This window comes from Saccopteryx bilineata, chromosome 3 (genome assembly GCF_036850765.1).
Source record: "Saccopteryx bilineata isolate mSacBil1 chromosome 3, mSacBil1_pri_phased_curated, whole genome shotgun sequence".
NCBI lineage: Eukaryota > Metazoa > Chordata > Mammalia > Chiroptera > Emballonuridae > Saccopteryx > Saccopteryx bilineata.
The window spans coordinates 278,944,289-278,968,760 of NC_089492.1; the positions used below are offsets into that span (position 1 = coordinate 278,944,289).

The 24,472-nt window shown below is 48.1% G+C and overlaps 1 protein-coding gene across 2 annotated transcripts; it reads right to left on the bottom strand.

Annotated features, from left to right (window-relative positions):
* Positions 1 to 402: 402 nt before the first annotated feature.
* Positions 403 to 23,455, bottom strand: CDA (cytidine deaminase). 2 transcript variants are annotated; one of them, XM_066270234.1, is made up of 5 exons: positions 23,212 to 23,455; positions 9,725 to 9,836; positions 4,117 to 4,174; positions 1,700 to 1,752; positions 403 to 919 (listed from the first exon to the last, which is right to left on the bottom strand). In XM_066270234.1, the coding sequence occupies exons 1-4, from the start codon at positions 23,363 to 23,365 to the stop codon at positions 1,711 to 1,713; spliced, it is 366 nt and encodes a 121-aa protein (XP_066126331.1). In that variant the 5' UTR covers positions 23,366 to 23,455; the 3' UTR covers positions 403 to 919; positions 1,700 to 1,710. The 2 variants fall into 2 exon arrangements, with proteins under 2 accessions (XP_066126331.1, XP_066126330.1); XM_066270233.1 differs by lacking the exon at positions 1,700 to 1,752.
* Positions 23,456 to 24,472: the final 1,017 nt, after the last annotated feature.

Sequence of the window (24,472 nt, forward strand, 5' to 3'; positions counted from 1 at the left end):
ATATGTTAAACACCTTGGCTCAATGTCCAGCAAAGAGCATGCACGGTTTCTAGACGGTAGTGGGAATGACAGCACCTGGATTCCAGTCTGAACCTTGCCACTGTCCTAGAGCAAGTTACTTAACCTCACTGAAGCCCAGCTTCCTCATCTGTAAGGAGGAGCAGCCCCAAACAGACACTAGAAATGGCTACTAACAGGCCCAGCCCTGGGGGCCACCCATCGGGAGAACACAGGGCCAAGAAACCTAAAAACTTCATCTGTCCACACTGAGGGGTACACGTGCCAAGGGGCCAATTTCCTCTCTCAGGAGAAAGCATCCAGGTCTTTCTGTAAAGACAAATCGCCCTGTCCCTCTAGGAGCTGCAAGCAATGATGGAGACAGAGCAAAACGTGCTCTCTGACTCAGGATGTGTGGTGATGTTTATAATTAGAAAAGCCGCGCAGAACAGGAATGAGCCTCAGGAAGGCTCATGGTGAAGCAGTCCAGACTTGGCTGGAATTTGAAAGTGGGCCCGCAGGAAGGAAAGGAAGGTGTGGGGTGCTCTTGTCTGGGGAGGCCAGGAGGGTTACAAGGAGGGGCTAGGGCCAGGTTGGAGTAAGACCCTCTAACACTTCAGTAGAAGACCGCAGTGCTTGAGTGTCATCTGGAAAAGTCAAGTCTGCCCAGCCTCTGTGGGGTTGAGGCACATTCGGCAGGTGTCCCAGATCTGGGAGAACACATTCGTGAAGTTCTCCGGGCGGCTGTCCTCTTAAGCACTTGTGGAAACCCAGGCTCTCCCAGGCGATGGGCGTTCTCCATCTTTCACTGAGTCTTCTGCAGGTCCTCGGGCCCAAAGGAGGCAGGCAGCAGCTCCTGGACTGTCATGACAACATAGGTACCATCTGGCTTGGTCATGTAGACAGCCCAGTTGGTGCCAAACTGGAAAAGAGCAAAGCTGGTGTGAGGGAGGCAGTGTGGCCAAGGAGTTAGGACAGACCTGGGTTTGGGCCCGGCTCCACCTCTTCCTGCCTGATGTACCTCTCTGAGCCTCAGTTTTCTCATTTGTAAAATGGGAGTGGCAGGTGTAGCAGGCTCACAAAGCTTGGGGGAGGCAATGAAAGATGGCCTGTTAAGCAGTTAGCACAATGCTTAACACATTGTTAATGGGCAATAATGTAATTAAAGGCTCACCCAGGGCTTTGTAAGAACAACAGCTAACCCCCGGGTCAGCTTCCTCCTGCTGTGACACAGAACTAATCCCTGCTTCCCTTCCTCACAGGATCCTCAGGACAGGAAGTTGCACAGGCTTTCTTACACACCAGCACTGCACCTGCACGATTCCGTCATCTTCCCTTTGAGGTAGGTGCTGTTATTATCTCCAGTTTACTCATGAGAAAACTGAGGCTTAGCAGGGTAATGTCAGCCAAGCAGAATTTTTTTTAAAGATTTTATTTATTCATTTTAGAGAGGAGAGAGAGAGAGAGAGAGAGAGAAGGGGGGAAGAGCAGGAAACATCAACCTCCATATGTGCTTTGACCAGGCAAGCCCAGGGTTTTGAACCGGTAACCTCAGCACTTCCAGGTCGATGCTCTATCCACTGCGCCACCACAGGTCAGGCCAGCCAAGCAGAATTTTAGCCCAAATCTGCCTCCCCATCTTTCCCTTACACTGTCAGAAGCCAGCACTTGCTTGCGGTGTGACCTTGGGCAAATGACTAACCTCTTTGGGTCTCAGTGTCTTGATCTGTGAAATGGTTTCAGAGACAGAATGTACTAGGCAGAAAGATAGGTAGAGAGTTAAATTGGTTGTGGCATCATGGAAAGAGTCCTGGAGTTAGAGTCAACAGACCAAAGCTCAGCCTGGCCAGGTGCTGTGAGAATCAGACGATGGGTGGGAAGAGTCTGTATGCAGTGTCTGGCACATAGTAAATGTTCAGTTAATGGAAGCCATTCCTACTGATTGCTAGTGGCTGCTCATGAGTGCTCAGGTTTCCAGCCTGCTGTTTCCATGCTTCTGTCTGAATCTCCAAGTTATTACCAGGCACAAGCAGACTTCTGGCTTTTTAAAATTAGGCTCTGCCTGAGGATATGGATGGAAGTTGAGTGAGTTTAAGTGCCACGTCCCTGGCCCCCAAGCTTCATCTCTCATCATTAGCAATTTGCTTTCAGTTTCGCCTCTACCTCCTTCAGCTTTTTTATTTGCCTTCTCTGTCTGCCAACATCTAATCTGTTTGGAGAAAACAGCAATGAGCAACTGGACCAAGTCAGGCCTCAGGGGCGAGGGAGCTGATGTCCTGGTGTGGTTTCATTATATGGCCTTGGCCTTGCCGTGGAGCTGGGCAGCCATTCTGCACCTCTAAAGTGAGATGCATCCCGTATTGTGAAATCAGTGCCTTCATGGAGGCATTCTTCATCTGGGTTTGGGAAATGGGTTCTGCTAACTGTGTCTGGTTTGCAGTCCTGGAAAAAAGATAGAGCTTGCCTGTTTGACAGATGCTTTAAAACCCCAAGGCACAAAAGCAAAATTGAAACAATCCCATCTCCCCTCATATTTAAACCACCTCAATCGCACAAGGCCTGGTGGAAGAGCAGCTCCTCTTCTGCAAAGCACCGTGTGTCTCCACGCTGAAATGAATTGCCCATTTATAGAACCATGAAGACAAAGAAGCAGCTGTGAGGAGCAGGCTTTGCAGCAGTCTGAACTGGCCGTGATGGCCAGCTCCCCACCCACCTATTGCTGTCCTGGGCAGGTCATTCCACTTCTCTGAGAAATGGGGATAACGAGAAAACTGAGGCACACTTCCTTCCTAGGCTGGGGGTGGGGATCAAATGAAATGCTGTGTTTAAAGAGGCTGATGGCATGACATCAGAGCTCAGGGGTCTGTGGGGTTCTTTAAGCTGGTGGCTTTAACCTTTTGGAACTCTGGAGGACACAGACCTCTTTCAGAGTCCAGGGAAGCTACTGGTAGCCCTCTCTCCCAAATGCACATAAACACATCAAAAGCTCCCACGGAGCCCAGATTAAGAACCCATCATGGAATCTACCCCTTTGTTTTTAGAGTTGAAGAAATACAGGCCTTCCATCAAGACGATATTTATAAAAAGTACACAAGATCCCTAAGTCCCTTCTTACAAACATCCCTTATTCTTTTATTCCCAACTTTTAAGGTCCTAAAATATACATAACATAATATCTATCACTTTAACCATTTTTAAGTGTGCAATTCAGTTCCCTTTATTCTTGGATTAAAATATACCCTCTGGCTGATGGCCTAGAATGCCTTGTGTGATCTGGCCCTGCTAGTCTCTGACTTCCTGTCCTGTCACTCACCCCCCCTCACTCACTGTGTTCTGGCCTCCGTGACCAACGGTGACTTGTCAACCTCACCAAGTGTATGAGCATTAAACTTGCTGGTTCCTCTGCCAGGAAATCTCCTTTAGACCTTTGTCTGCTTCGTCTTTTCTCGTTATCTGTTTCCCCATTCAAATGTCATCTTTAAAGAGAGGCCCTCCCTGGACATCTAAACCAGGAGTTGGTAAACTTTTTCCATAAACGGCCAGAGAGTATTTCAGGCCTTGCGAACTATAAGGTCTGGGTTATAATGGCTCACCTCTGCTGTTGCTGGGCCAAAGCAGCCACAATGTGAGAATTAATGGGCATGGCCTGTATGTCCATAAAACTTTACTTAGAATACATAGCTACAGGCTGGATTTGCCCATGGGCTGTTGTTTGCTGACCTCTGACCCTGATCTAGAGTATTACCTGCTGCCCTTTTTGTCCTTCATGACTCCTTTTCCTGCGTTCTTTTCTCCATAACCCTCCTTATCCTCAGAAACTCTGTTTATTTATTTTGCTCCTTGTTTATTATTTGTCTCCTGCACTGGACTATAAACTCTGTGAGGGCAGAGCCAGGCCTGTCTTTTCACGGCTGTCCCTGAGTGAGGAGACAGTAAGTATTTGTTGAATGAAAGAGTAATTTCCAGTGATTCACGCAAGCCCGGAGAGGCCTTTGAAGTCAGCCAGCCAAGCACACAGGACAGGAGCTGTGTTTTCTGACAGCTTGGCTTTGCTCCCACAGCCTGGGAAAAGCTGGGAGGCATCCAGTTTACATTCCAGAAAGAAAGCGAGCTGTTTACCTCTCTCATGACTTGCCTGCAGGCTCCACATGGCGAGATGAAATCATCTTGCAAGTCGCTGGGGAAGGAGAGAATCAAACATGGATTAGTTTTTCCCGAGACCTGAGGACACTTGCTGAGATTCAGGCTCCCTTCAGATTAAGTCCTAGAGGCCAGGAAGCAGTGCTTGGTGGCTTTCCATCCTTGCAAGAGGTAAGCCATGGGCAGGACCATTATTTCCATTTGTGCATTTAATAAACGTTTAGTGAGAACTTACTCTCACCCACACCCTAGGGACACAAAAATTAAAGAAAATTTGTCTCTGGCCTTTAAGAGATTGCCCATTGGGTGACACAGAAAATTGTTATTTTAAGCAAAATGCAGTAAGAATGAATGGTAATGCAGTAAGAAGAATGCCCATGTAGTGAGAGAGAATATTTTATGGAGGAGGTGGCATTTGGCCCAGTCCTTAGAGGAAGTGTAGGGTTCATAAGTCATCATTGGTGAGTACCTACTATGCTCTGTATCAGGGACTCAACAGACATTATTTCATTTAATTCTTGGTGCGAACTGAGTGTCAGAATAACCATTTTACCTACAAGGAAACAGTTTCAATGAAATGAAGTAACAGAGGTGCTATTCTGAAACACTGCTTTTTCTGTGTTACCAGCAAAGAAAACAGCATGTGCAAAGGTCCTGAGACATAAAAGAATGAAATGCATATGAGTCAAAGAGAAAACTGATCTCCTTACATTTGAGGAAGTCTAGAGAAGAGAAGCCTACAGTCAATGGGTTGTCCCTGAGTTAAGGCACCTACAGGCAGCCCTCCAGCTCTGAACAGAACAAAGAAAAGTCCTGTGTGTTTAAATGTAGGAAATTCCAAGCCTGCGGGAGCCCCAGAGGTTAAGCCAGCAGCAAACAGCATCCCTGCTCTTCTAGACCCACAAGCTCTGTGATATCTCTGGAAGATTACAGGATTCCAAAATTGGTTCTTGGTCAGCTCCTCCTTTTGCTAACTATGTTGACTTTGACCAAGTCATTTTAACCCATGCAAGGCTCACTTCTTTGTAAAACTGGGGGATAAAAAACATCCACTTTGTAGGAGTGCTAAAAGGTAAAAATGAGATAAGGGGTGCGAAGGACTTTGTAAACCTTAGAAGGCTATACACATACTGTCATTGCCTGTACTATGTACCAGGCATGCATTCCTTTACATGTATAAGCTCTGCCATAACTTCAGTACCTTATCATATATAGTTTTAGTATATACTACGTCCTCTATATACTATTTTATTATGAATTTATCTTATGATATATTAATAATAATAATTACCATATGTTTAATATGTGTCCAGAATGTACCATGTATCCTGCAAAGCATTTGATACTTATTATTTCATTTTAATTGATAAATATATATATAGTTTTATAAGTTAGAGGAGGGGAGATAGACAGATTCCTGCATGCACCCTGACCAGGATCCACCCTGCTAACCTTCCCTGTCTATGGCTAATGCTCGAATCAACTGAGCTATCCTAAGCACCTGAGGCCGATGCTCAAACCAATGAGCCACTGGCCTCAAGAGGGGAAGAGAGAAAAGGGGAGAGGGAGGGAAAGAGAAGCAGATGGTCGCTTCTCATGTGTCCCCTGACCTGGGATTGAACCTGGGATGTCCACAGGTCAGGCTGACACTCTATCCACTGAGCCAACCGGCAAGGGCATAGTTGACAAATATTTATGGTGCAGCTACAAAGGCCAGGCACTGTCAGTGCTGGAGATACAGCAGTGAACAAAACAGGCAAAATTCATTGCATGCTGGAGTTTTAACTAGTGAGGGGAGCCAGACAGCCAACAATTAGCCAACTAGCCAACCAACCAACCAACCAACCAGTCAACATGTATCAAGTGGAGACAGAGACAGATGCTATGAGTTGAGTAAAGCAGCTGAGGAGAGAGAACGGTGGTTTGCTGTTTTATTTACTCTTCATGATAACTCCCTTTTCTACATGAACATTCAGTTAAAGAAAGGTTCTGGGCCCTGGCCAGTTGGCTCAGCGGTAGAGCATCGGCCTGGCGTGCAGGGGACCAGGGTTCGATTCCTGGCCAGGGCACATAGGAGAAGCGCCCATTTGCTTCTCTACCTCCCCCCTCCTTCCTCTCTGTCTCTCTCTTCCCCTCCCGCAGCCAAGGCTCCATTGGAGCAAAGATGGCCCGGGCGCTGGGGATGGCTCCTTGGCCTCTGCCCCAGGCGCTAGAGTGGCTCTGGTCACGGCAGAGCGACGCCCCGGAGGGGCAGAGCATCGCCCTCTGGTGGGCAGAGCGTCGCCCCTAGTGGGCGTGCCGGGTGGATCCCGGTCGGGCGCATGCGGGAGTCTGTCTGACTGTCTCTCCCCGTTTCCAGCTTCAGAAAAATACCAAAAAAAAAAAAGAAAGGTTCTGCCCCATGCAAAGGTAGGTCCTCTCTGAGCATACTCCCTCCCTGCTTCAGGACAAAAGCCTTTGGGAATGTGAGAAGGCGGGGACCTCTGTCCAGGATGCACACTGAGCCACATTAACCCCTGTGATTACCAAGTGACAGGTGTTGCAGCCAGAGCCTCTCATAAGCTCTTGGAGGTTGGACTCTTGTTAATGTTCCTTCGTTCCACACATTTTGACCTAGAGCCTGCTCTGTGCTAGGCAGGCATGTGGAAGAGGCAAGAAAGACCCATCGGAGAATCTCTGTCTTCAGAGATCTTACCATTGGGACAGGGAGATAGAATCTGCATATAAATGTCTTAACATGGACAGACTGTGGTTAGGGCCATGGGAGAGGTACTCTAATGAAAGTCAGCCTCCCTCCCACGGCCTATAAGGCCCTGTATGATCTGGTCCCTGCTAAGCTCACCACTTCCTATCTCAATCTTGGGACATGCATGGCCAAATGTCCAATGGACAGCTTGTTGGACAAGGTGACCTGCTTTAGGGTTTTTAAGGGGGGCAGTAGGGTAAACGTGAATCCCACTGGGAAGCTGAATTTGGCCTAGGGTTCAGAAGTCACAAGACTGTGCATCCGGGCAGCATACCCCTAAGCCTGGGAGACAGCCTGACAATAACAATGGCTGACACTTAACATCGCACTGCTGTGTGCCAGGCACTGTGCTCAGGACCTTGCGTGCATCAGCTCACTTAACCCCCTAACCACCTTATCGGATAGGGGCTATGTAGGTACTTTTCTTATCCACATGTTACAGATCATGGGAGGTGACGTGACCTGCCCAAGGCCACAGAGCTGATAAGTGGCAGAACCAGGATTTGAACCCAGGATTTGTGGACTCTGTCTTTGGTAGTTTTGTAGCTTGCAGAAGGAATAGTGATAACATTAAAACAACAGTGCCAGGAACTTTACAGAGTCATTTCCTGGGTTCTCACAACAACCCAGTGGGTAGGTATCATTCTCCTCCACTTTGCAGATGAAAAGCCGGGCTCAGATTGTTGAAGCAACATGCTATCAATCTCAGATAGTGGAGCCAGATTTGAGACCAGGTTTCAATAATGCCCAAGCCGGGGCTTTTAACCATTACTCAACATTCCTGCCAAGAGTAAGAATTAAATGCTTGAAAAAAGGTGCACGCAGAACACCTCTGTGCTTTTCCAAACTCTCTCTTCCTCTCCTGCCTGTGCTGGGAATCGAGGGTTTCCTGTGGTTTGTGCTGACCTTGGTCCCATATGGAGGCCATGCTTATCAGACTCGACAGGCTGGAAACTTATTGACTTTGATGACTACAGCTAGGACCCCAGTGGGACAGGCTTATCTCCCCATTAGCAAAATCCCATTCCGGGCTCTGCACTCTCTTATCTTATGGATCTCTAAGGGGTTCCCTGAGCCTGTGCACTGTCAGTGCTAACAAGAGAGCTGGCACTTTCCATTCATCCTCTAAATCCATGCTCTCAATTTAACAAACCATTAATGCGATAATGACGGTATTTCTGGCTCGGGGATGCTGGGCAGGCTGAATACCCCGAGTACAGCAGTTAGGTGCTGGGAAAATGTAGGTTTTATGTAAATAAGGACATTTGCTAATGGTCGCTAGCCATACCCAGTCATGTTTAAAAGTAGATAATAACCAAGAGAAAAAGCCTTTCACTGGAACATTCTAAACAGAGCAGGCTACCGTGCCATTAACCTTTTATTGACTTTGGCCTCTTTTTCCCCAGAATATCATTATTTACTTGGATCAGCTTTAAAATTGAGTTATTTTCCCCCCTCTTTTTTTTTTTAATAAAGTGTAATTCACATCCCGATCCTTGTTTGTCTGCACAAAATGTTCCCAGCACAGCCTCATTTATTCCTCCCGAAGCCGAGGGCAGCCAGCAGGGACATCAGTCCCAGGGAGGGAGGGCTCTGAGAAGCTGGGGCCCTTCTCCTTAAGTGGCTCCAGTTACTCAGGAACAGACCTTCAATAACCTGGTCTACCTTGGGGCCAGCCCGAGGCCAAGTTTAGGATCTTACAAAAGAAATGGGGGCTTGTTTCTGTCCTATGTCCCCCATTGTCCTTGCTCTGGGTCCTTACATTTCTGCCAGAGGGGTCCTGCAGCTTTACCACGAGGAAGAGACAATTCAGTCCTACTCCGTGGCCTGTGCAGCACCCCACGTTCTGAAAGACCAGCCCCTGCTCAGCCACGCCGTCTCTTTCCCGTGTCATCTCCCCTGCACCACTGATTTGCTAAAACTCTCATAGACAATGTGAAGGTACACACATGAGCAATTCACCAGTAAATCAGAAGCATAATGAGGTCCAAATTAGCGAAAGAGCCCATTTACATGCTCAAATCGCAAAGCCACTTAGTCTAGGACCAGGGCTGACAAGAACTGAATGAGCTCCCTTTGAGGATGTGTGTGTGGGAACTTGGAAATTCATGTTTAGGGCATGTAGAGGGTATTGGTGCCCTGTTCAGCCAGAGTCTGGACTGAAATCTGATTAGTTGGAGCCATAACCCAGGTATACCTGGCTGTGACCCCACCAGCTCGTTTTGCATCCTGGTTCTTGGTACCTAGAGGTGAGTGTTGTCAGTGCAGGAGTCAACTTGCACAGTGATGGATCCCACTGTCAGCTCTAGGACAGCAGGGAAGAGTGTTTGACCTCCTGGCACAGCATGGTGCAGAGGAATGAGCCCTGGCCTGAGACTTTAGAGACCTGGTTTTGTCCCGGCTCTGCCACTAACTCCCTGGTAAGCTGTTCAACCTCTCTGGGCCTCGGTTTCTTCAGCTGTAAAATGCAGGTAATGACCATGGACTTGGTGGCCAGGTAACTTTAAGGTTCCTCCAGCTTCTGGTTTCTGTGCTGCTTTTCTATCGCATCTTGGAGCGACTCTGTTGTACTCTGTGCTGTTATTGGAACACAAAGACACCTGCCCTTATCCTAGAGCTGCCTTGGTTGTATACCAGCTCTATAGGCTCACCAAGGGCAGAATCCATTTCTTATTTATCTCCTTATCCCCAGCATTCAGCCCAGAGTCCTCTACAGTGCCTGGCACATAGGAAGTATAGAATAACCATATGTTAGGTGAATGAATGGATGAATAACAGGTGCACGGTGGACACTGGCTGAATAGATGAATAAGCATTCCTGTGATCCAGCTTCCCACTCACCTGGCGATAGCAATTGCCCTGAAATCTTTGTACCCTTCTGAGATGGCCTTCTGGATGGCAGTCCGTTCAGCACAGATGCCCAGCGGGTAGGCAGCGTTTTCTACGTTGCACCCTGAGAAGAGAGAAGAGCCCAGTGGTATTTCGAGCAGAATCACTTCCTATTGCATGTGCTGAGTAAGAGGTTTGCCCCATTCCAGTACAGGGAGGGACCAATTACTATAAACAAGGTGAGGAAGAGAGGGCAACTTGACCCAAACCACTGGGAGACTCTGCCCACTGGTACAGTGGCCCTTTACAGGAACCTCCCACTTTCATCCTTTACCCCATGCCCCCATCTTGAAGCACAGCCTAGGAGCAGGGGCAGGATAACAGGGCAGATTAACCTAGCCTCATCTCTCTGGCAGAGATCAAGGCCAAGGAAGATGCTGAGATTTAAAAAGGCCAGAGAACACAGTCCCCAGACCTGGATCTACGAGGCAGAAGCCACCAGGGTGGGGAGCTGGGGGTGGAAGACGGGGATTCTGATTCAAAGATTAGGCCTATGCTTGCGCAAAATTTTCTGTGCTAGTTATGAGCTATCAGGGTTCAACCAAGGTTTTCCGTGAGTTGTGTTGCAAAATGAACTGTCAAAATCAACAAACTAACAAACAAAACACCCACAAGCTTTGCAAAAGGTGTCTGTGACTTTGCAAAAGGTTGCACAAGCCTTAAGGTAACCTCCAGTTCTCCAATGGGAGGTGGGGTGCTAACGTGGCCCAGGCCATAGTACGGGAGTCCTCCCCAGGGTCCCTCTCAAGGGTGTTCCTGGGGACAATGGGCAAGGACAATGGACAAACCACTGGTGTAGCCAGGTTTGTTAACTAAGAAACTCCTCATTTTCTTTTTAAAATATTATTATTATTATTATTAATTTTAATGGGGTGACATTGATAAATCAGGGTACATATGTTCAGAGAAAACATCTCCAGGATGAAAACTTCTCATTTTCAAGGAGATGAGACCACGAACAAATGGCACAGGGTCTGTGCCATTTCCTGTGCTTTCCCTGACCATCAGGATGTGCCACTCTTCATAGCTTGCCTTTCTGCTTGAGGCTGGGATATTGTTCCTCAGTATTCATTCCTCCTTCTTCTTCTTCTTTTTTTTTTTTTTTAGATGTGATTAACATTTAAATCAGTGGAGTTTCTTTTTTTTTAATTTTTTTATTTATTCTTATTTTTTTATTTTTCTGAAGTTGGAAACTAGAGGCAGTCAGACAGACTCCCGCATGCGCCTGACCGGGATCCACCTGGCATGCCCACCAGGGGGCGATGCTCTGCCCATCTGGGGCGTTGCTCTGTTGCAACCAGAGCCATTCTAGCACCTGAGGCAGAGGCCGTGGAGCCATCCTCAGCTACTGGGCCACCTTTGCTCCAATGGAGCCTTGGCTGCGGGAGGGGAAGAGAGAGACAGAGAGGAAAGAGAGGGAGAGGGGTGGAGAAGCAGATGGGCGCTTCTCCTGTATGCCCTGGCTGGGAATCAAACCCAGGACTCCTGCACGCCAGGTTGACGCTCTATCACTGAGCCAACCGGCCAGGGCCTCATTCCTTCTTCTTTAAGTAATACAAATGACTCCCATTCCAAAATGGTGGGTTACAACCAGTCAGCTGGAGACTATATCTCCTAGACCCCCTTGTCACATAGTATTGTCATGTGACTAAGTTTGGCCAATGGGCTGTGACCCAAAGGGAGGTGGGCAACTTGTGGATCACATTTTTTTTGCTGGTCCTTTACTTCCTTTTCCCCTCCACAGGCTGGGGTGGGGTGGGACACCTTTGACCATGTAGTTTACTATCATAGGGGCAGAAAAGCCACAAGACAGAAGGAATTTGGAGCAGAGTTGAGTTGCCTATTTGCCCTGGACCAACTGTCTACTCTCAGTTGTTATATGAGAGAAAAAGAGGTTTCTCTTTCATGTTTGAGTCACTGTATTTTGGGATTTTTGCTATAACAGCTTAACCTATATTTATGCTGAAAATGAGATGCAGCTTTAACAAAAAAATCTAAAAATACATGGTGTTGGCTTAGCAGTTGAGCAACGTGAAAGAATCACAGACACAGCAAGGTGACATATTATTTGTAAACCCCTGCAATGACCTAGAAGGCAAACCATGTAATCTACCACTAGGGTTTTCCCGTTGGCAACGGGAATCAGCTCTGTGGCAAAGACTTGATTAAGGGGGTCATCTTCTCATCTGTTTCAGGTGTCTCAAGGTAGCCACCACTAACATGAGGCAGCAGGGATTGGCCAGGCAGGGAAACCAGTTAGTAAAAAAAAAAAGAAGAGTTGGCAGGCTTAAGAACTATGCCCAGAATGGATTGTTAGGTGCAAGGGCTACATATGAAAATGATTGGAAGCAAACAGACCAGAAGGTTTCTAAGTTTTTTTTTTTTTTTTTTTATTTATTCATTTTTTAGAAATGAGAGGGAGAGAGAGAGAGAGAGAGAGAGAGAGAGAGAGGAGAGACAGAGAGAGAGAAGGGGGGAGGACCTAGAAGCATCAACTCCCATATGTGCCTTGACCAGGCAAGCCCAGGGTTTCGAACCGGCGACCTCAGCATTTCCAGGTCGACGCTTTATCCACTGCACCACCACAGGTCAGGCAGGTTTCTAAGTTTTTGATAGACTTAGAAATAGCCAAAGAAGCCAAAAGTCTGGGCTCCAAAAACTTGTGATTGTTCAATCCCTTAGAAACCCCTGCCCCCCAAAACTCTACCCTCAGAAGTGAGCTGAGAGTTGTATGCCCCAAGGAAGGCATTCTCTCCAACACCCATTTCAGATGGATGGCCAAGAATGACAATGGTCAAAGAAGAAGCCCCCAGAGGGCCACAGTTCCTGTGGTAAAGACTGTTCCCAATGTTCACTCTCCGAATAGAATTCACTGGAGTTTAGCTGGGCATGTGGCTACCCGGCTGGAGACTACATACATTTTCCAGCTTCGTGTAGTCCTATAGTTTTAGCCAACAGGATGTCCCAGAAGCAATGGGTGGAACTTCTAAATGCCTTTTTTATGGGAACATTGCTTGTCCCTCACTTCATCTTTTCCTTTCCCTGGCACTGGAACAGGGAATATGATGATCCCTGCCAGTTTTAACCACGTGGATTAAGACATCACTCTAGGGATGGCAGGACCACAAGACAGAGGAATCTGATCTCCTGAACAACCCTGCAGAGCAGAACAGAGCAGGCCATGTGCTCCAGACTCCAGCCCACCCCTGGTCTGTTAGAGGAGAGAGAAATAGCAGCCATTTGTTTAGCACTGCATTTCTATTTGTTTCATCGACTTATTCTGTTCATTATCAATCACACTCCCCTTTCCAAGTCTGAGTCTTCATTGCGATTAGGCAGCATTTTGCTCCTCCTGTAGTCATCAAATTTGCAAACTGGTTGGGCATCATCTCCTCATGTATTTTCCTCACAGAATTTTCTGTCTCTTCATTATTTACATTGACAAGTTAGGAGATCAATCAATCATTTAACCCATTTACCATGATCGTGATTCTCAGGAACAAAGGCATTCATGTCCAACTGATGGAGCCTGACCTGTGGTGGCGCAGTGGATAAAGTGTCGACCTGGAAATGCTGAGGTCGCCGGTTTGAAACCCTGGGCCTGCCTGGTCAAGGCACATATGGGAGTTGATGCTTCCTGCTCCTCCCCCTTCTCTCTCTCTGTCTCTCTCTCTCTCCCTCTCTCTCTCCTTTCTAAAATGAATAAATAAAATAAAAAAATAAATAAATAAAACATGTCCAACTGATGGAGAGGATGGCTGGCACTAGACAGCCTAGCCCTAGGCTGGGTACCTTGGCTGCAAGTCTCCTGCTGGGGCAAGGGTGTATTCACTAACAGTTGTGCATGGAATGGCAGTGTGGTGTTAGGTGGAGACGGGTTTGGAATTCTACTTTTGAGGAAGCAGGTGTGTATGTCGATCACCATAAGGTAGACTGTAGTGAGCAGTGATTATTTTGACAGCTTAGTACCTTTTTTTCCTTTTTATCCTGGGGACTGAGCCTTACCTCATTCCTTAGCATGTAGTTCAAATGGGAGCTGCCATCTTTTCTCACATTATCTTTCTATGGTTCTGAGAATGAGCACCTGACCCACACTGGGCCAATCAGAGTTCTCTGTGCAGGAACTTCAGTTCCTCTCTGAAACTAGGAGTGGGAGGCTGGGTCCTGCATGGCCTGGCTTCACTTCATTATTGAGGAGGCAATGAAATTAACACTCAGATGAGTGGAGGAGATGAAATGATGGATGATTAGAGAAGAGTCCACTTGGTTAAGCTGCTCCTGAAGCCCAGCTACATTGCAACACTTCCCAGTTTATAGGAGCCAAAGTATCCTCCTTTTATCTAAAATAGTTTATGTGCATTTCTATCATTTTCAACCATATAGAAATCAGTTCATACAGTTCGGATATGGGGCAGGGAATGATCAGGGAATTGCAACCCCAAAAGCAGCAGTTAACATTTATTGAACGCCTACTTTGGCCAAGCGTTTGTTCATATTCTCTTGTGAGTTACCATAGCCAGGATAACTGGCACCATATTGCTGCTCAGCCTCTCAGCTAGGCCAGTGAAAGTTAATTGAGTATGTCTACCTGCTCCCCAGATAGTCTTCCCAGCCTGGTTCCTGATGCCCACCTGAAATGACTTCTTTTAAACACACCCTGGCCTGCCCATCTATTTATGCCCCTCCCACCTGAGCTGACCTTTGATGTCATGCATTTGGCTTCTGCCTCCCCAAACTCAGATTCCTACCAGCCTTGCTTCCTGTTGCCTGTCTAGCAACCTTCCCAGCCCTGCCTCATCCCTGACTCAGAGATACTTTCCCCATAAATGAGATTCTCATAAATCTTGGGTTTGGTAGACGTGCAGCTAAAGCAAATTGCCAGATTGCAGAAGGTTCAGTCCCTCGGGACAACTGCTTGTGTCTGTGTTTGATGCTCAGAATGCCCTCATAATAGAGAAATCTTCCTTTATTGTGTGTAAAAATTGTAATGGCCCGTTAAAGAAAGAGATTGTTTGAGAAGGGAGTACTCACATACCCCACTGCTCAAACAGAGCTGTGTGAAAAGAGCCTCTAGGTTCCATTTTGCCTTGGGACCCTGTGCCCTACTGGCTCTGAGAATTTGGGAAATAGACTGAACCTCCTTTAGGAGAAAGAGACTCAGTGTCCTCATTTATAAAACAATAATGACAGTGCCTTCCTCACAGGCCTCCAGTGACAATGAGTGGAGATCATGCGTGTAAAGCAATTAGCATAAAGTATGACACAGAGTGTATAGCAGCTGCTAGCTGCTGTTATAAACGGTATAAAAGTCAAGGTGATGATGGTGGTAGGCCTGAGTCATTGAGCTTCTGCTCCTTCTAGACAAGGCATGATAGTGACTGTTTCTGTCCTTCAGGCACTTTGACAGCTTTTCCATAATTACCGTATTTCTCCATGTATAAGATATACCTTAATTTGGGGGCCTGAAATTTGAAAAAAAAAAAAAGTATTATCTAAAGTTATTTTTTGAGTGTGATAGAGACAGAGAAAGAGACAGAGAGAAGGACCAAGAGGGACAGACAGACAGACAGGAAGAGAGAGATGAGAAGCATCAATTCTTCGTTGCAGCACCTTAGTTGTTCATTGATTGCTTTCTTATATGTGCCTTGACCGGGGGGCTACGGCAGACTGAGTGACCCCTTGCTCAAGCCAGCGACCTTGGGCTCAAGTTGGTGAGCTGTGCTCAAACCAGATGAACCAATGCTCGAGCCAGCAACCATGGGGTTTCGAACCTGAGTCCTCTACATCCCAGTCTGATGCTCTATTCACTGCGCCCCCGCCTGGTCAGGCTTAAAGTTATTGAATTGAGGTTTTATTCATCATAAAATTCATACAACTCCTCATCACTGTCAAAACTCCCATCCATGAAGGGAAGGGAGTAGGGCGCTGATGGGAGGGGAGCAAGGGAGATGTTGAAGGGAATAAGGGGGAGGAGGGATGCGTTCAGGGTGACACTAGAATCTATGTAAACACAATTAAATTAAAAAAAAAAACTCCCATCCATTAGCTTGTCCTCATCTGTGTCTGATGACGAGTCACTGTCATCAATAATGAGTGCAAAAACAAGCACGAAAAAGCACAAAATCCAAAGTAAAAAAACTACAACCACTGTATAAGATGCACCGAGTTTTTAGACCCCAAATTTTGCAGAAAAAGGTACATCTTATACATGGGGAGATACGGTACAAGGCCTTGGGTAATTTGCTGGCAATCTGCCTACAGTGGGACCTCATCTCCTTTCACTCTGACTTTCCAGCTATCCCCCAAGGATGCCAAGTTCTCTCCTGCCACAGGGCCTTTCCACAGGCTGTTCTCACTGCCAGGAACTCTCTTTTCTCTATGCGCATGAGTCTCCTTACTCAGGTCTCTGTTCAGATGTTACCACCTCAGAGAAGCCTTCCTTGATCAGCCTATCTAAAAATGGCTTCCTACTGCCACGCCTCCAAGCCTCCAACACTCTCAATCCATTTACCTTGCTTTAATTTTCTTCACTGCACTTAACAATTCCCTGGAATAAATATCTTTATTATATAATTCCCCCACTAGGTGTAAACTTCCTGTGGTCAGGGACTTGTCTATGTTGTACATTGCAGTATACCCAGCACCTGGAACAGTGAGGCCAGCCGGGCTCCGGGTTACTTATCAAATGAGTAGAATTTCCCACTTCAGTGTTAGATTTCCAAGATACAAAGGAATAACTGTGTTTGGGGCCTCTAGCAAGTTTAATTTCCTAGTCTTGCTTTAAGAAAAAGAAAAAGTAAAAGGAAGACAGCCCTTACCCAATCTTGAAAGGCCAGACAATTTAGTTTTGCTTTCTTAAGCCCAGAAATCAGGCTGTGACCTAGCAAGACAAACCAGCTTTATTCCTGGTGTTGCCTTTGTTTACTCTGAAACATACAGGAGAGGCTGGGATAGTGCCAAGTGAGGAATCATAATTATAAGACTGACACAAATAGTACGATGATGATAGTACTGTTATTACTAACTGCTTTCCTTTATTCTTGACTTTTATTGCTTTCCTTTTGAGATGCAATGAATAGTCCGCTTGCTCCTCACCTAGTTTTCCTAGCCAGGTTCTTGATGCTCACCTGAAATGACTGTCCTAAAACATGCCCTTGCCTGACCTGTGGTGGTGCAGTGGATAAAGCATCCACCTGGAACACTGAGGTTGCTGGTTTGAAACCTGGGCTTGCCTGGCCAAGGCACATATGGGAGTTGATGCTTCCTGCTCCCCCTCTCTCCTCTCTCTGAAATCAATACATAAAATCTTTAAAAACAAAAACAAAAAACATGTCCTTGCTGGCCTATCCACTCCCACCCCTCCCACCTTTGCTGACCTTTGACCTTGCTGCATCTGTCAGGCACTCCCTGGAACACTTTATCTGCATTATGTCATTAATCCTTTTAACAACCCTGTAACGCAGATACCACCATAACTCCATTTTACAGAAGATAAAGGCTGAGGCTGGTGGCAGGACTGTTCTTTTTCTCTGTGGCATTTCAGGGAGGCCATGTTTTGAGGTGGTTCGGAGCTTAAGGCAGGGAAAGAAATTCACCAACAACGAGGTGATTCCGACCCAGTCACCCAGTCACCGGGAGGAGCGCGGTGTCCCCTCCCTCTGCTAAGAGTAGGGCGGTGGTTCTCACACTCAGCAAGCGGGCAGCTGCATTTTCTTCAGAGTTCTGAGCCCCACCCCTGGAGTTGCTGCTTCAGTAGGTCTCGCTAGAACTCAGGAATTAGAATTTCTAACAAGTTCCCAGGAGGTGCTGAGAGGCTGGGAGAGGGGGTTGCGGGGTCTGAGACTACATTTGAGAACCACTGGACTAGAGAAATGTCATGTCCACGTGCTTGAAGAAATACTACTGTCCATGTTCCTGCCTCCCTCTATATACCTCGTGTGGCTCACAGTTGTATGTAGGAATTACATTCTTACTCACTATAGAGTTGGGGGGCGGTGGTTAGTGATGCTCTTTTTGAGTGACAGTAGGGAAAGCCAATGGATGAGCCTGGGTTAAGTGACAGTGGAGAGAGCCAATGGATGAGCCTGGGGTTCGCAGGGGTGGGGACAGTGGGAAGCCAGGTGTGGTGTGGGTGGGCTGTCAGGAGAAGAAGCTAGTTAGGGAATCCTGCTTTGACTCAGCTGGAAGTGCTGTGGGTGGGACAGAGACCTGCAGAAGGTCAACCACTATGAAGAGGGGTCAATACAGAGTACCCAAGAGAGGTCATGGAGGAGGAAGGGAGCCTAGGGAGGGAATGAGGAGGGCAGGGGATGATCTGAGGGAACATGAACGAAGGCCCAGATTTAAGGGTCAAGCCAAGGAAAGCTGGATTCAGTGACTAACCAGGACATTGTTAAGTGCCTCTTTTTATGTGCTTTGTTCCTCCCAGAATTCATTATAGAGGATCCAATGAGTGGCTTTTCCCCTAAATGACGGTGGCATACACAGAGTGCTGACGTCCCTCTAGAAAGAGGAGGAAAAGGAGAGACAGACCACTGTCCCAACGGCATGAGTGGAAGAGAAACGCCCTCCTTCTCCTGGGTGGTGCCAGCAAAGGGTAGACCTCTGCCATGCACCTCTGCCCACCCCACCTGGCGGTCTACAAACACCGGCTGAGCGCTGCCGTGGGGAGGCCAGGGCTGACTCCACTCCCCCTGCCCAAAGCCCCGTCTGTTGCATCCTAACACTTTGTGTCCTCACTCCCCTCACCCCTCAGCAGCTTTTTCTTCCCGGTGGGCTCCTCTTCTCTCCACAGCAATCACAGAGGGTAATTGTTGTAATTATCAATCACCATTCTGGCGGCCCATCTGCAAAGGGCACAAGGCCCGGGCCAGGGTTAGGGGTAATGGGGAGAAAGTGGTCATTACGAGATCATGACAGCAAGGCTATCTAGCAACCAGAATTGCCTTTGAATTGGATGGGACACCAGCTGCCTCTGGGTGTGGAAATGCCACAGGCTGGTCTTTTCCACAGCTGGAGAAAGCCACAGAACTGGGCAGGCTTGTCCCACTATAAGCTATAAACTCAGTGTCTTTATTCAACTGTGCCCTCTGCCTCCTCATCCTGTCTGATTCACCCCATGATGCCTTATCAGGTTTGCTCGGGTTGTTCCAGGTCCTATCCTCTCCAAGCCCTGGCTCGCTGTCACCTACCCTTCCTTTTCATCTTAATAAGGAGATCCAGGGACTCTGGGAAATGCCTTCCATTTGTCCCCATCTCCTCAGCACAACTACCTGTGCCCTTCTGCATATCCACACTGTGTCAAGGGGCAGCAGAAAGAGCATGGCATTTGGAATCAGATAAAAGTGAGCCTCAGTTATCTTGTTTATAAAATTTGGTGCATTTGGCTATTGGTTTGGTCTCCTTGACACCTCCACACTCTTTCTTTTGGTAACAGGCCCCCATAAAGGAGGACTATGTGAATCAGCTGGCTCAATCACACTGCCCTATCCTGACAACAGTGATGAGCCCTGGAATGTGCATGTGGTTGGAGATGGACCAAGCACAGCCCTTCCCTGGAATTTTTACATTTTGAACTAGTGGGGAAGAGTTCTTCCTTCTCTGCTTTTGAGGCTGTAAGAATGTAGACCAGAGGCTCTCTACAAATGTGTTTCCTGACACTTGGAGGAAGACCACCTACAGGATTATAGAAAGAAACCAGCAAGCACCCAGAAGGACAAAGAAGGGCACGGTGACATTTGAGTTCTTGATCCAGCTGTCAGTGAGACAAGATCTACCATTTACCATTATGGTTCTGGTTGGTTTCTGTCATTTACTACTGAAGTGTTCTGACTAATGCATGTGACATTCATTGTCCATGTGGTGGCTATGACATTATAAGAGATCTTCCATGCCAAGTGCTTAATGAATGCTCAAACCATTGTGTCTACTAATATTGCTGTTGGTCCTGTCCACCATGTCCCCAGAACAATCCAGCCCGGCCTTCAGCCTCCTACCTCAGTCAGTGTCTCACCATTCTTCTGGCCCACATGGTTGGAAACCCTAGAACCACATTCCTTTCCTTTATTTCTAATATGGCCCATCCCAGGCCTGGTCCATCTGTCCCATACAGTAGCTCTCTGTTCTTTCCTTCCTCTTCATTCCACCTGGTATTGTTCTAGTCTGGACCACTTATTCATGTGTTCACCAAAACTGAACTGAGGATTATGCTAGATCAGGCAGTGTGCTGGCACTGTGGAAAGGTCAGCAAACAAGACAGACATGCACCCCGACACTCTTTCCTCTGCCCCAACCCTCCTTGAGTAGCTGTCAGACTAATTGTCCTCAAACACCAGCTTCATGTTACAGTACTCTTTTTAATAACATTCCTTGACTCCCCATGTCCTACCTCATCAAATCTCAGTGTCTCCACTTGGCCTCCAAAATCAATCAATCTGCCTCCGAATCATCATTTGCATCGTACCATTAATCGTAGCAGTAGAAGCAGCAACCATTTGTGACATTCTTATTGTGGGCCAGACACTGTGCCAATCACTTTATAGGCATCAGCTTATTTAAAGTCTCACAACCCACCTGACCAGGCAGTGGTGCAGTGGATAGAGCGTCAAACTGGGATGAGGAGGACCCATGTTCGAGATCCCGAGGTCGCCAGCTTGAGTGCAGGCTCATCTTAGTTTGAGCAAAGCTCACCAGCTTGGACCCAAAGTTGCTGGCCCGAGCAAGGGGTTACTCAGTCTGCTGAAGGCCTGCGGTCAAGGCACATATGATAAAGCAATTAATGAACAACTAAGGTGTCACAACAAAAAACTGATGATTGATGCTTCTCATCTCTCTCCTTGTCTATCTGTCCCTGTCTATCCCTCTCTCTGACTCTCTCTCTGTCTCTGCAAAAAAAATAAAAATAAATAAAAATAAATAAAGTCTCACAACCCGGGGTGAGATTCAACACAGTGATTGATGCAGCATGGTCACCAACCATCAGGGAGGAACCAGGCAAACTAGCGCTGTTCACAGCCATCTTGAAAGGTGGGCACTATGATCCCCCGGGTACAGATGTATGCTGAGACTCACAAGAGTCAGTGGTCTTGCCCAGGGACACATAGCTAGTAAACAGAAGCACCAGGATTCAAATCCAGGAGTCTCTTACTGAAGAGCCTTCAGCCCATCCCAGAGGGCCTCCCTCAATCCCCATGGCACAACCCTTTCTCTAGCAACGATGGGTCCTTCCCTGCAATTTAAATAGTCTACGCTCCTGCTCCCCTCATTCATTCACTCCTACAGTCATTGGCCGTGGCTTCCACTTTGAGCCCATGCAAGAGAAGGGGACCTCCATGGGGCAGTGACGGTGCCGTTTCTGTTCACTGTGCTAGCCCCAGCACCAGGTACTTAATCTAGCACATAATTGATGCTTGGAAAATATTTATTGAGTAAATGAATGCAAAGTTGAAGAGGGAACATAGAGGTGTTGGAAAGAATCAATGTCTGATTCCATGTTCAAGGCCCTGGTGCCATGGGGCAGTATGGGTTGCAACGTTTGTGGTAGTGGTGAATGTTTAATATTCGTCTGAGCCACCAGGCCTGCCTGAATTTCCACATGATACTCAAAGATTCTTTATTTTTTACAGAGTAGCAGATTTGGGAGTCAGGGAAACTCTGAGTTCAAATCCCAGCTCTGCAATCTTGGACATTTAGCCTCTATGAGCTTCTGTTTCCTTCTCTGCAAAGTGGTGCTATAATAGCTGCCTGGAAGAATTGAAAGGGTGAGATGGGTAACATTAGCTAGGGTCCCTTCATATTTCAGCACGCGCTTAAAGTTACTTTTTCTGCTCAAAGATGTTTAAGAGTCCCTGGCCAGTTGGCTCAGCGGTAGAGCGTTGGCCTGGCGTGCGGGGGACCCGGGTTCAATTCCCGGCCAGGGCACATAGGAGAAGCACCCATTTGCTTCTCCACCGCCTCCCCTCCTTCCTCTCTGTCTCTCTCTTCCCCTCCCGCAGCCAAGGCTCCATTGGAGCAAAGATGGCCTGGGTGCTGGGGATGGCTCCTTGGCCTCTGCCCCAGGCGCTAGAGTGGCTCTGGTCTCGGCAGAGCGACGCCCATGCCCCGGAGGGGCAGAGCATCGCCCCCTGGTGGGCAGAGCATCGCCCCTGGTGGGCGTGCCGGGTAGATCCCGGTCGGGCGCATGCGGGAGTCTGTCTGTCTCCCCAGTTTCCAGCTTCAGAAAAATACAAAAAAAAAAAAAAGATGTTTAAGACCCAGGTGACTCATGAAACCCATGCAGAACCTCAAAACCAAGAAATAACATAGGAGAGCCCAGAAGGGGCATTACAGAAGGGGGTGTGTGTGGGCCCCCAGCTGGACTCATAGCTGAGCAGTGGGGCAGATGACTCACACCTCGCCCAGAGTTCCTGGCGGGGGGCGGGGGGGGGTGTCACTGATTAGGTAGATGTGCCTCTGGTTCTTTAAACAGTTGCTGCCAAATGGGAGGGGCATTCTAGGTAGCCAGGTTGGACATTCCCCTCTGTCTCTCTGTGCCAACTGTCATCTGCCCTCTGGTAGTAATGGAAACGGGAAGGGTGGAGAAGGCATGGCTTCCCTGCCGCCCCCACACCACTATCCCCCCTATCCTGAGAGAGAATGCCTCTACCTTAACAAAAACAAGTTTGAACTTTTGTTCAAGTGAGCTTTTCTACCATACCAACAAACCAAAGAAAAAGAGCTCAGGAACAGATTAGTGTCAACTGAGAAAGCTGTCCCCACCTCCCCAGGCTGCCATTCATTGCTGATCCCTTAACTGTACCTGGTTTCTTTACTCCAAGAACCTCTAGGCCCCATTAACAAATCACTCCATCTGGATTCCTCCTCCCCAGCCACCCCGCCCTGCCAGCTGTCCCCTGGCACCGTGGACAGCAGGAAGAAATTGGGGTTGGGGGAGCCCAGCCCTGGGTTCCACCTTCAGCACCCTAGCACCCTGTGTGATCTTCAACAACTCACGTCACCTCTCTGGGACTCAGTTTCTTCACTGAGAAATGGGCACGACACCTAGGTCACTGGGTCAGAAGTGAGGACTTGCTGATGTAACTTGTGGAAGTCTTAGCAGGTGTGACAGAGGAGGGCCCAGGAAGCACTGGCCCTCTGCCTCCCAGCATGCAGGGCTCTCTCTGATGCTCTCGGTTTCCAGCTTCCCCTTGCAACTTCCTTCCCCATCCCACCTCCAGCTTCCCAGTCTTCCGAGAATGCAAGTCCTTAGATTTGAGCAGCACCTTCATTCACACTGTTTGGGACATTAGACAGGGCAGGGGCGAATGGCATTACAGGGGAGGCTCAGCTAGGAGGGGCCAGAGCTAGGTTCTTCTCTCTGAAGCCCCCGCTCTTCCTGCTCATCCTCTCACCTCCGCGGCTGTCGCGGACAGGGACCCCGGGGCGCTCTCCCTTGCCCTTACCGGAGAAGATCTTCCCGTCCCTAGTGAGGAGGGCGGCCCCCACGGGGAAGTGACTGTAGGGACAGTAGGCGGACTTCTTGGCTTCCTGGGAGAGGAGCAGCAGCCGCCGGACGTGCTTGGGGTCCAGGGCGCAGACGGGGTGGTTCTGGGCCATGTCGGTCCCGCTGAGCTAACGGAGGAGCAGAGAAGGGAGCTGGCTGCTAGGCTGGGCTGGGACCCACCTCGAGGGCAGCTCCTCCCCTGGGGTGTGACCCTGCCTAGAGGCTCCCAGGTGCGCCTGCGGAGATGCTGGGCGGGGCCAGGTCAGGGCGTGGAGCACCCCCCCCCCCTTCCTGGTTTAGTGCCAGAGAGTGTGCTGTGTTTCCCAATGTGCCCACATATGTTTCTCACTCTTCCTTGGGGACCATTCTCACTGCTAACACACTGATGGGTGGGTGGGTAAGGGGACTGGTGTCACTGTGTAGGGGGTGACTGTGGACACACACTCCTCAGGGAAGTAGCTATGGGTGGGTCAGGGAGAGGTAGGGAGTCTAAGCTCCAAGGATTGAAAATCCTGTTTATTGAATGACTTTTTCTCTTTTTCACTGAGGGAAGGGATTATGCTGAAAGGGCAGGGCTGGGGCAGCTACACTGGTTTCCTGAGTTAGGTACTAAGACCAAACTACTTCTTTATTTTCATCCATTCTCCTTCCAACTTGTCCCTGTCTCAACCTAGAATGAAAAGGCATCTCAGCTAGAGGGAACCTTTCAGCAAAGCTAACTTTGGGTTGGTAGTAAAAGAAATGGGTTTGCATCCTGGCTCCACCATGTTCCGTATATACAACTGTCTGCAGGTTACCGGCCCTCTCAGAGCCAGTTTCCTCCTGTCGGGGATAGTGATAATCTCTGCTCTCCATCCTGGGATGATAGAAGAGCCCAGCCTGGGCATTAACAGACTCTGGTCTGAGTTCCAGTTCTGCCGTTAATTAGCCATATGACCTTGGGAAGTTAATACCACCTCTCCAAGTCTCAGTTTCCCCATCTGTAAAATGGATGCACTAACAGTACTTGCAGAGTTGTTTTTAGGATTGAATGAGATAATGCGTGTACAGTTAAATGTGGTTGGAGGATCCTGGGACATCATGATATGAGCACTCTTTGTGACTCCATGCAAATTGGATTATTGTCATTAAGTGACTTGGCCAGGATGACCAGTTCTGACTTGGAACAGCAGTTAGGGTGTCCAGAGGCATCTAAGTGTCCCCCAGACCCCCAGCAAGCA

Excerpts from the sequence above, each read along its gene's own strand:
- CDA (XM_066270233.1), bottom strand. The coding sequence starts at position 23,365 with ATGGCCCAGAACCACCCCGTCTGCGCCCTGGACCCCAAGCACGTCCGG. Across the intron at positions 9,837-23,211 it reads GGACGGGAAGATCTTCTCCG|GGTGCAACGTAGAAAACGCT; the intron begins GTAAGGGCAAGG and ends CTCTCTTCTCAG. Across the intron at positions 4,175-9,724 it reads AGGGCAATTGCTATCGCCAG|CGACTTGCAAGATGATTTCA; the intron begins GTGAGTGGGAAG and ends CTCCTTCCCCAG.